The following is an 11024-nucleotide window of genomic DNA, read 5'->3' as shown; positions in this document are numbered from 1 at the left end:
CATCTGAAAGCTGAAAAAATAAGCTTTTCTTTGATGTATTAGGATCGGACAATATTTGGCTGAGATACAACTCTGAAAATCTGGATTCTAAGGGTGCAAAACAATCTAAATACTGAGAAAATCTCCTTTAAAGTTGTCTAAATGAAGTTCTTAGCAATGCATATTACTAATCAAAAATTATGTTTTGATATATTAACAGTAGAGAATTAAAAAATATCTTTATGGAACATGATCTTTACTTATTTTTGGCATAAAAGAAAAATAGATGATTTTGACCCATGCAATGCTTTTTTTGGCTATTGCTAAAAATATACCCCAGAGACTTAAGACTGCTTTTGTGTTCCAGGGTCACACATATACATATTTACACACACGCACATTTAACACTCATTTCAGTTAACATTTATCTTAAGTAAGAATTATTGAGGATTTTAGTTAACTGTAATAACCCTGGTCTGAACCATTCAGTTTTAGTTTTTCTTGTCATAATCCAAAGTTTCTGCCTGGTTATGCTCCCGTTTAGTTTTGCATTCATTACTACTGTATATGATTCACTACATGACTGCATTTCGGTGTGCTGTGATAGAGAGTCTCTCATGCAGTTGTAATCATCCATGAAATGCTCTGAGATTACTGGGTCCATTTCACCCATCTGGCTGCATCTATATGTTTTGGTTCCCTTAAGTGCTTTTGGTCGCTGTTCAAACAAATTGCTCTTCCTCTGCATCTTAAACAAGTTCATTTCTGTTTATTCTGGCCTGTTTGAAAATGTGTAATCCAAGTCCTGGAGAATTTTCATAACTTTTAGCCGGACGACAGGAGGAGTACTTTATTTTATTAACAGGCTTTGTCTTCCTGTGGCATCTCACTTTCAGCCCTGACAAATTTGCCTTAATGAAAACTGTGTTTTTAATGAACATGACTTTCCTAAAACATACTTTTTAAGGCTTTAGTCCGTTAGTTTATGTCATTGCAGTACATTCTCAGGCTTACAGGAGCAGAGCGTTTTTTTAGGCGCAGTGAATCACAGTGAGGGCATTCATATCATATCCTCCTCCCCATCCAAATACACACGTCCATCAGAAGCCGTGTTATACCAACCAATCTGTCCTAGGGGAAATGTCCACTTAAACCAGGAAGTCTGAGGTTTCCCACAGGTCCTTTGAGTCCTGCTAGTGCACAAATATCCATGGGGATCAGACATGTGTTAGAAGAGTACAGGTGGGAGGTCTGGTTGAAGAAGCTTTAGCGATGTGTTGATGTTACAAATACAAAGTTTTACAAATCTGGATTGAAAAGTGACATTCTATTGTCATCATTTTAGCTAAAAAAATAAAATAAAAAATGTTAATTTTTTTCTATTTTTTCAGTTCTCCCTCCTGACAGCTTCATCAGTGCTGCTTCTGCTTCGCCAGCTTCGCTGCCTCCTTTGCTTTCTTCCACTTGAGTTTTTTCTTGATAAACAAGAGGTCGATGTACACAGGGTAGTTTAGGACGGTGGAGGCGCAGAGGAGACCACCATGCAATGCACCGGCAATACCACAGCTAAAAATGTCCTGACCTGAAATGCACAAAAAAACATCAACTAAAATACTCTCTCCATTCAAACGGAATCTAAACACAGTAGCATACGACTTTGGTTTTACTAATGTTTTAGTAAATGTAGAAATTAACATGAAGAGTAAATTAAATCAACACAGAACTAAAATAATGAATAATGACACTACTGTCTTTCTAAAGTTGCTTTCCAGCTGAAATATTATTAATTTAATCATTTATAATCTTTCTATGCTGTTATTTACTGCAAAATTATCTACAGTTTTTTCCTTACAGTGTATTACTGTTTACTTGTGATAAAACAATCGGTTCTGTTAATAACTTGATCTATAAATGCTTTATGAATATTTTTTAACAAATGAACCGTTATTATAAAGTGTTACCTTTGTTCTATCAGATGTTTTTGTGTCCCTTATTTAATCATGGCCATCATTATGAAAACCGTACATAGTAGGAAGAGCTCTGTACCTGACAAATAAAGGTTTTTGACAGGAGTGTCGCAGCGGTTTCGAGCCATGGCTTCTGCGTAGAAGCGGTCCAGGTTGTGATCAGCAGAGTAAATGGCCCCTCGGTTACAGCTGAGGTAGTGCATGTTTGTCAGAGGAGTGGCGGCCTCCTGATACACCAGCTGAATCACACACACACACACACACACACACACTGGAATGGTAATCTACATGATAATGTTAATGTATTTGGTCTTGGTGGAATAGATCTGCTACGCTGCTGAGCGAGTTCTGAGGCTTGCTACTGCCAATACATCCACAATATACATGAAATAACCCCCATATAGCATGCATGAATCACCTCGTAGCAGATCTATACAGGTGGAGCTGGGGAAGGTGGAGGGTTTGTGAAGCAAGCTGCAACTGCTACAGCAAGCTCTAGTCATGTATTTGAATGTTGAGCAGCGAGCTCATTGGCTACAGATACAGGAGAGAACCAATCAGCTGTGCCATGTGATAATGATGTCATTAGGTTAGACCTATCGGACTGCGCCATCTAAAGTTTCAAGCCAGAACTCTGTATTTCTTCTGAAATCAACATAAAATCAAAATGAACAATTTTGGCTGCTGACAATTCAGCTTTCTGATCAGTTACATCAAAAGTGACAGTAAAGACATTTATAATGTAACAAAATATTTATATTTTAAAATAAATGCTGTTCGTTTGAATTTATATTGAATAAACAATGAAATGGAAAGTTGTTAATAAACTGTAATATTATCTAAGTCTTTATAGTGTATTTTTGATCAAATAATTTTGTCTTGTTGAGCAAAAGAGAATTAAATTAAAGCATAAAGATTATTTATATTGAATATTGTAGTGGTTGTTATAGATTACTTGTACTTGTGCATCATTATTTTATGCAATTAATGTGCTCTTGTAATCCTTAACAGTTTCCCGATTCCCCATTCCCAGTGTCCCAAATCAAGTCCTGCTCTGTTTTTGTTCCTCATTTAATCTATTTCATTCAGATCAGTCTCATTTAAGTTCATATTCGGAATTATATTTTTATATGATTTTTGATATATTTTTTATTCAATGTTTATTGTAATGTTTATTTAATTTCAATAATGAAATGTTTTTTATTGTTTCTGCTTTTAGTGTCTCAATCAAATTTCTATGCATCTCTGCATTTGACAGGTTTGAGATGTTTTTTTTTTTTTTTTTTGGAAGGCTCTTTATGACTGTGTATGTTGGTGCATTAGCAGTTGACATCAATTTTTAATGTTTAGATGATTTGCTAACGGAACACTTTCAGTGTTTAGTCTCTTTAGTTAAACCTATCAATGACTAACTTGATTTACTCAGATCGTTGAACAGGCACAGGACAGAAGCATTTTAACATTAAAAAGGTACCTTTATCACTATTTCTTCATGCTCATGTAACACATGTTGAATTTGCAACAGAGTTTAGTACCTTGTCTCTGAGTTTTGGGAAGTGTTTGCAGGCCCATTCAAAGAGACAGTTGCCAAATCTCATCTTGTAGCTGTGATAATCGTCGCCTCTTTTCCTCACTCTAGTGTCTTTCCAGTCTTCAAACCATTCATAATTCACCATGGTCAGGATGGTCATGCATGACTTGCCTGGAAAATCAGTGTGTCGTTAACATAAAACAGAATCTTGCTTTAAATTTGAAGCTATGCTGAAAATGCAGCTTTGATCACTAGACTAAATTACATTTTAAAATACAGAAAACAGTTCTTTTAAATTGTAATAATATTTCACAATTTTACAGTTTTTATTGTATTTTCGATGAAATAAATGTAGCCTTGCTGGGCAGGAGAGACTTCTAGGATGTTCTTTGGATGTTACCTGGGTGCCGGATCTGTGATGTGGAATCTTTGGCTGAGGGGAAGGTGATGAGCATCATGGGAATGTTTTCTGGTGCCTCGTCTTTACTCATGCCGAAGAACTCGTCCATCCTACAAGCGAAAGCTCACGTTCATTAACTGCATGTATTTTATGTGCTCATATTACATGTGCTAATAGGCTGATGATACAGGGGGCAACATTTTGAACAATGTTTCCGCCAGGTGAGACACAAGGCCCATGACCAATCCAGATAGACATTTGTTACCCTTTCTTAAAATAGGAAAGTGCCCAAGCAGCATTGCTCAAAAAGATGCTCTGTGTATCATCAGCCATACAGTTCCATCAGAAAACAAGAGAGAGTACAGGGAAGAACGGGCTGGAAATATGTTTTCCCACAGGCAGGACGATAAAAATTGCTTCGTGGACTGAAAGCAGAAAGCCTGTCCAGACAGAAGTATGGAAGCAGGCCAAGAGAGAGAGAGAGAGAGGGAGAGGGAGAGGGGGGGGGAGAGAGAGAGAGAGAGAGAGAGAGAGAGAGAGAGAGCGAGAGAGAGAGAGAGAGAGACTTCATGCTTTAGTCAGCAGCACTGCCTTGTGTTTGATTCAAGCTGCTGCAAATGATTCGCTTAGTTTGCATTTACTGTTTTACTCATTTAAAACATATCATTTTGGTTTATTGCAAATTATGTTAGTTTACAAACGCATAGTATTATATTATTTTATATTATGTGAATTATGGTTGTTGTTGTTTTTCTTCCCTTGTGATAAAAAAGAAGTGTGCAAAACTGTACTGAAGAACTGTTGTGTCCTTAATTTCTTAAAGGTAGTTGCCAATAGTATTGCAAAAAGGAAATAAAGGGCCACTTAAGTTTAATTAAAGATAGCACACTTTCATGATTGTTTGTTTTATGAATGCACTTTGCTATAATGACAAAATTAAACATTTTAAAGTACACATTAAATCATTATGTTGTAAACAATGTTTTGTCATGTACACTTATTTTGATGTGTTGACTAACAAAAAGCACTCATGTTGTGAATTATATTTTTTTATTTGATATTACATTTAAAATTAATATATGTTAGATATATTAGGTGTCTAATTATAAATATATTTAAATACATACAAGTTTCAATAGTACATCTAGTTTACCATAAAAATGCTTAAAATTCATAAATATCAAAACATTCAGTTCACTTTATCAATATTTCAAAGACAATAGAAGTATTTATGAAATTACATATAAAGATTTACAAAAAAATATACTTAGATGTACTTAAATTTAGCTAATTGCGTTAATATAAATGTATAGTATAAACACATTTTAAATTAATAGCAGATAACATGCAGTTAAGTGTACAAAAACATCATATTCTTTTAAAGTAATATTTTTTCCATAATAAATGCTCTTATTAAAAGTGTACTTCTTTTTCATGAGGGTTTTATTAATTGTTTTACTTACTTAAGACATTAAGTCTTGGTTTAGAGCAAACATTATGTCACTGCTTTAGTTAGGAACAGTGATTACATTACTCACAAGACATTTATTTAGTTCTTACTATATGTACTGTATAGTATTGCATATTTTATTTCATGGTAAATCGGTTACGTATTTTGTCTTCGCACTTTTTATTTTAAATATTGATTCTACATTTTAAATGCAAAAGTATTGTATTGTGTTGTTAGTATGGTAATGTATCTTTTGTGATACTGACATGGCATCCATGTCGTTGGATTTGAAGAGCCAGATGCTGTTGGGCACGATGTCTAACTCTTCCTGCGTCGCATCAAACCCCGAGAACAGGAGGAACGAGGCTTTACCGGGCCTCATCATATCCAGACGACTCTGAATCCCTGAGAGGTTAAAAAAAGAATCCATGAAGTCTATAAAGAGCAGCTACACATTACAATATGATTTATTTGCAGCGCATAGATTGTGTTCACCTGGTTTGCCTTGTATTTCTGGAGGTAAGAGCTTCTGGAAGGTGTTGAAGATCCCACAGTTGGAGATGATGACAGGAGCCCGAATCTCAACATGCTCGTCCCCTTTTTTCACTGTCACTCCTGTCAGTCAAACCACAGTGTGGGTAGAACCATGAACACATAAACACTCATTTTGAAGAAACTGGATTTATGCATCATAATAGTCTGACTACTTTTGTCTCACCATAAGCAGCTCCATTCTTATCAACCAGGATCCGACTGACCGGAGCTCGGACCAGCACACTGCCCCCGTATTTCTGTATGACTTTAGTGATGTGGAACGGGATCTCACTGGCGCCCCCTTTAGGGTAATATGCACCACGCTTGAAATGGTGCAGCATCAGAGCATTGATCATAAAGCTGGAATCTTTAGGAGGCACACCTGCAGAAAAGAGTCAGAGATACTGGTTAACCTACATTCTTTTTATGAATTTTCCGGACTTTTTCTGATTTAGGGTCATGGACATGCATAGAAAGTGTCTGTAATGGTGTGTAGGGTGGCACTGGGGGAGACGGAGGGTTTTATGATAGCACGCTGTAAGACTTGCTTACAGCAAACACAGGACCAGACTATTTACATTTTTTAAATCAGCTGACACTTTTATCTGACGAAGCGTACACTATGTTATAGATGTACGTTTTAATCAAGTTCATGCTTATAATTCATTAGATTCAAACCCATTTTGCCATTGAGAGCACCATGCTCTACTGTCTGAGCTTGAGAAAAGCACTTTCCATTTCTCACATTTCCTTTTAAAACTATTCTTAAAAAGGTTTTTAAAAAGCTACAATGTTTATAATACTATACACAGCTTTAAAAAAATTGTTCTCAAGTTATTTTATGTGTGAAAAGTTTTTTTTTTTTTTTTTGCGAGTTGTATTGAATAAAAATGATTGTTTACATCTGTGTGGTGTGGTCCCCTGTCTGGACTCTGATCTTTTGCTACCACTCATTTCATTTGAGTCGCATTTCTGCATTTGAGTATTTTATCCCATTGAACCCTGATAATACGGTCTATAAATATATATTTTTTTTTAGTTTTTGTTTTTTTTTACACACAAGAAAAATTTACTGTGATAGTGGAACAACTGAATGAACACATGAACTAAGGCATTCTATATGTGTACAGTTTATATGTGTATATATGGGCCATTTTACTATGGTACTATTCTATTTAAATTTACGCAATATTTTCTATACAATTATGTATTATGTTAAATATTACTCTTATAAACATTTTTTTAAATATTACTATTTTTTTTTTCTTTTCTTTTTTTCTTCTTCTTTTGCCTGGGCAGTTAGCTGAAAATAAATACATTCCATTTTTATTTTTTATTTTTTTATTATTTAATTTTCATTTCAACACATGATGCATGCTTTCATTGTATTATTCATGAACTGAAAGTCTCACCGTAGAAGAAATATGAGAAGATCACATGCAAATCCTTGTTGCTTGTCAGTTTCTTGTTCATCTCAGTGGCGTTCATGCCTGAGAGACTAAAGACGGATGAGAAGAGGTCAGCGATGCCACTTTTGAGCAGAAACAGAGCCAGCCACTGTGGAATCAGTTTCAGGATGGCCAAATAATGAATCTTCCTGGCTGTAACCTGTGCAAAAAAAAGAAAAAAGTCAACTTAGTATCATATGCATAAGTGTCTTACAAAAACGGATGATAAACCTTCTCATCATGAATGTAAATTAGATTGATAAAAACAGATTTTCCAAGCAGCAAAGTGAGCACATTTTCATTGACCAATCGTCCAGTCCACTAACTGTAAATGTAACTAGCACTGGTTTAGTTTAATAATATGAGATGATGGAAATGCACGCTCTACCTTCATGATCTTAAAGAACTCCTCCACAGCTTTGACATCATCTGGAAAGATCTTCTTCAGGTTCTGCTCCATCTCAGTCTTGCCACTCAAGATGGCGTAGTCTCTCCGTTTCTCACTGTCCCCAATCACAATGCTGTCAAAATGCTGCGGCAGCTCCACATACTCCATCTGACCCTCAGTGATTTGATCCATAGCGACCTTCAGCAGACCGTTTTCATGCAGCTGACCGAAGTAGTGAAGTCCTTTTGACATGTAAAATATTGTGATTTAATTCACTGACATTACCCAATTTACAAGGAAGAAAAAATCTCAACTGGAAGTACAAGTGTGATTTCAACTTTAGCAACAAAGATTGGTTTAATTTCCATATTCCAGCTGAATAAATACACTACACATAATTCTCAAATCACTGTTATTCTCAAACAATTTATTTGTATGCTACAAATATGTTATTTGAGTAACAACAACAAATTGTAGGCCTACTGTATTTTCCAGAAAAGGTCATGCCGTTACAAAATTACATTGTTGAGAGAAAAATCACAGATAAGTTGCATTTGTGTATAAGTGAAACTTTATTATTACTTTCAGAAATAGTGTAAAATACCAATAAATAAAACAAAACGTTTACAAGAGCCTAAAGAAATAGTTTAAAAAATGAAAATGTACTGTAGATGAGTTTGTTTCTTGATCCTATTTGTATAAATGTAGCTTCACATCACTTGCTCAGCAATGGATGCTCTACAGTGAATGGGTGCCGTCAGAATAAGAGTCCAAACAGCTGATAAAAAAAAAATTCACGATAATCCAAGAGTAATCTAAACAACTTTATGACGATGTCTTATGTCTGTATAAAATATTTTTTTTACATTAAACCATTAAAATACAGCTAAAATATAATTCCTCTATCCAAAATATTGCTTTGTCCAGAGACTTTTTCCACTGAAGTAAGCGTTATTATGGAATATAATGATGGATTTGTTTCTTACACACATGCAACCTTTGGCTTCACAAGTCTAACTGATGGACTGGAGCGGTGTGCATTATTGTGATGTTTTTATCAGCTGTTCGGAATCTCATTCTGACGGCACCCATTCACTGCAGAGCATCCATTGGTGATGCTACATTTATCTAAATCTGTTCTCATTTAAAAACAAACTCATCTACATCATGAATGGCCTGAAGGTGAGTAAGGTTTCAGTAAATTTTCATACTTTGGTGAATTATTGTTGTCCACACATGAAAAAATAACCATGCTCAGTTGAAAGGGATGGTACCTACCCACATCAAACTCAAAACCCTTCTCAGTGAACGTGTGACAGCAGCCTCCGGCCACGTCGTGCTGCTCCAGAACCAGGACTCTCTTCCCTGCTTTGGCCATTGTGGCTGCCGCCGCCATTCCTCCGATCCCACTGCCTATTACAACCGCATCCAGATTCTTTGGAATCTTCTCTTTGGTAAATCCTAGAAGTACATACAGTAAGTAAATAATACATTATGTGCATATAGGCTATTGCAAAAAAAAAATGCAATGCAATCTTATGTAACATTTTACTGCAGAAAGAAACACAATGACTGATATGGAAAGGGAATAGTCCATTCCTGATCTGGGTTCATTCCCAGCATTCAGTGCTCAAAGTGGGTGAAACGGATGGTCGGTATATTATTACAGGTCTGATAAGTGAGCTAGTAAGGCCACAAGATATCACCAAGTACACCATTATCTTTGAAAGCCCTAAAATACTTCAAATAAGAGGTTTGTCTGATATGTACAAGTGTTATCACAGTCAGCTAATCTAATTAAGATATCGGCATAGCCATTGACACACATGTTAATTGTTTTACAATAGCACTGACAAGACTTTACATAATTAGATTAGCTTAAACAGTTCTGTTTTAGGGCATATTATGTGAAATAGCTATAACTACTTTCCAAGGTAATGAGACATACTGTATGCATGTATAAAAGAGACTTATGCGTGTTATTGTGTATTGGAAATTTTCTATTCTGTAAAGCACTTTGTAAACAGTGTTTTAAAAGGTGTTATATAAATAAAGCTTTACTTATTCTAATTTAATTCTATGAAATTCTGTAAACATTTCCTTACTCAAGATACGTAAAAACACATACTAAATACATGCATTAATAAATAGTAATGCATGTATCATATATATCACATTTATATTTAAGTATATTTTTAAAAGACTAATCTAATATTAGTAAACAAAAGGCCACTTAAGTGTAAAGTATACTTTCATGATTATATTACTTACACTTAAGTACATTTTAAAATCTTCTGAATTTAATTGTAAATAAAATGCAGTAAAGTGTCTGAAAACATTACCTTCATTTTACAATGAAGTATATTACTGTATTTTATTTTTTGGAATAATTACACTTTTTGCTAATATGTACTCATTACAGTATAAACTGTTTAAAAGAGTGGTCACAATGCACAATTTTTGTTTAACATAAATTATTTATCTATGCACATCATTATGTATATACATGTAAAAAAATACATAAATAAACAGGTTCCTCATATTTAATCACAACTATTAACTTCTCTTCTCTGATGAGGTGCATTGACCTGTGGGCGGGGCTATAACCTGTCACTCAAATGAGATTAGCAAATGACAATGACTCTTGTCTTGGACAAAATAAATTCCCGTCCTACTTTTTTCTTATTCCACATTAGAGAAGAAATACTTGCAATTTCTGTTTCAAGGTGACTTGAAATGTAAACACGTCACTTTGTTTACGTATAAAAATAATGCTGTATTCTGTAAACTATGCTTATAATGTTTCATAAGCTCTTTAAGTGCATTCACCATAAACATGCTCATATGTTGCATTTTTGAAGATGAGTTTATATTAGTATTATAAAAAGCTGCAGATTAGCAGAACAGGCTTAAAACACTCCCAGGGTCATTCAGAGGTCAAAGAAGCATTGAAGCATCTAAAGATCTCTGGATATTCACCTTGTTTCAGCACTTTGTCCCTCTTCCTCTGGTCCAGCTCTAAAGGTCCTGGAGGCCTCACTGACTCCACGGTAAACGGACTCGGCTTGCTGAACAGGTACCAGTATGTTCCCCCAGCCCAAACCAGGACACACACCAACAGTATCAGCAGCCACATCCTGAAGAATTGAGTCTGTACTCACTTTGCAAAGTCAAAAATCGATCCGTTTTCTTTAAAAACAAAGACTGTTGCACATATAGGAACGCTATGGGAGTTTTAAGAAAGAGATGGAGAAAAAATGAGAATGTGCATCACATCGGAAACTCTCTGCAAGGACCCTTGTTGAAAGTCTTCTTTTATGTGCAAGC

At 35.1% G+C, this 11024-nt stretch overlaps 1 protein-coding gene across 1 annotated transcript; it reads right to left on the bottom strand.

The window, feature by feature from the left end:
* Positions 1–751: 751 nt before the first annotated feature.
* Positions 752–11024, bottom strand: si:ch1073-13h15.3 (putative all-trans-retinol 13,14-reductase). The gene is made up of 11 exons (XM_026223218.1): positions 10677–11024; positions 8976–9158; positions 7698–7939; positions 7274–7469; positions 6046–6243; positions 5823–5942; positions 5594–5732; positions 3878–3987; positions 3482–3648; positions 2026–2185; positions 752–1561 (listed from the first exon to the last, which is right to left on the bottom strand). The coding sequence occupies exons 1-11, from the start codon at positions 10831–10833 to the stop codon at positions 1392–1394; spliced, it is 1842 nt and encodes a 613-aa protein (XP_026079003.1). The 5' UTR covers positions 10834–11024; the 3' UTR covers positions 752–1391.

Source organism: Carassius auratus, chromosome 37 (genome assembly GCF_003368295.1).
Source record: "Carassius auratus strain Wakin chromosome 37, ASM336829v1, whole genome shotgun sequence".
In the NCBI taxonomy this organism is placed as follows: domain Eukaryota; kingdom Metazoa; phylum Chordata; class Actinopteri; order Cypriniformes; family Cyprinidae; genus Carassius; species Carassius auratus.
Note: the sequence above shows the minus strand (reverse complement) of the source record. Positions and strands in the feature narration are given on the sequence as shown.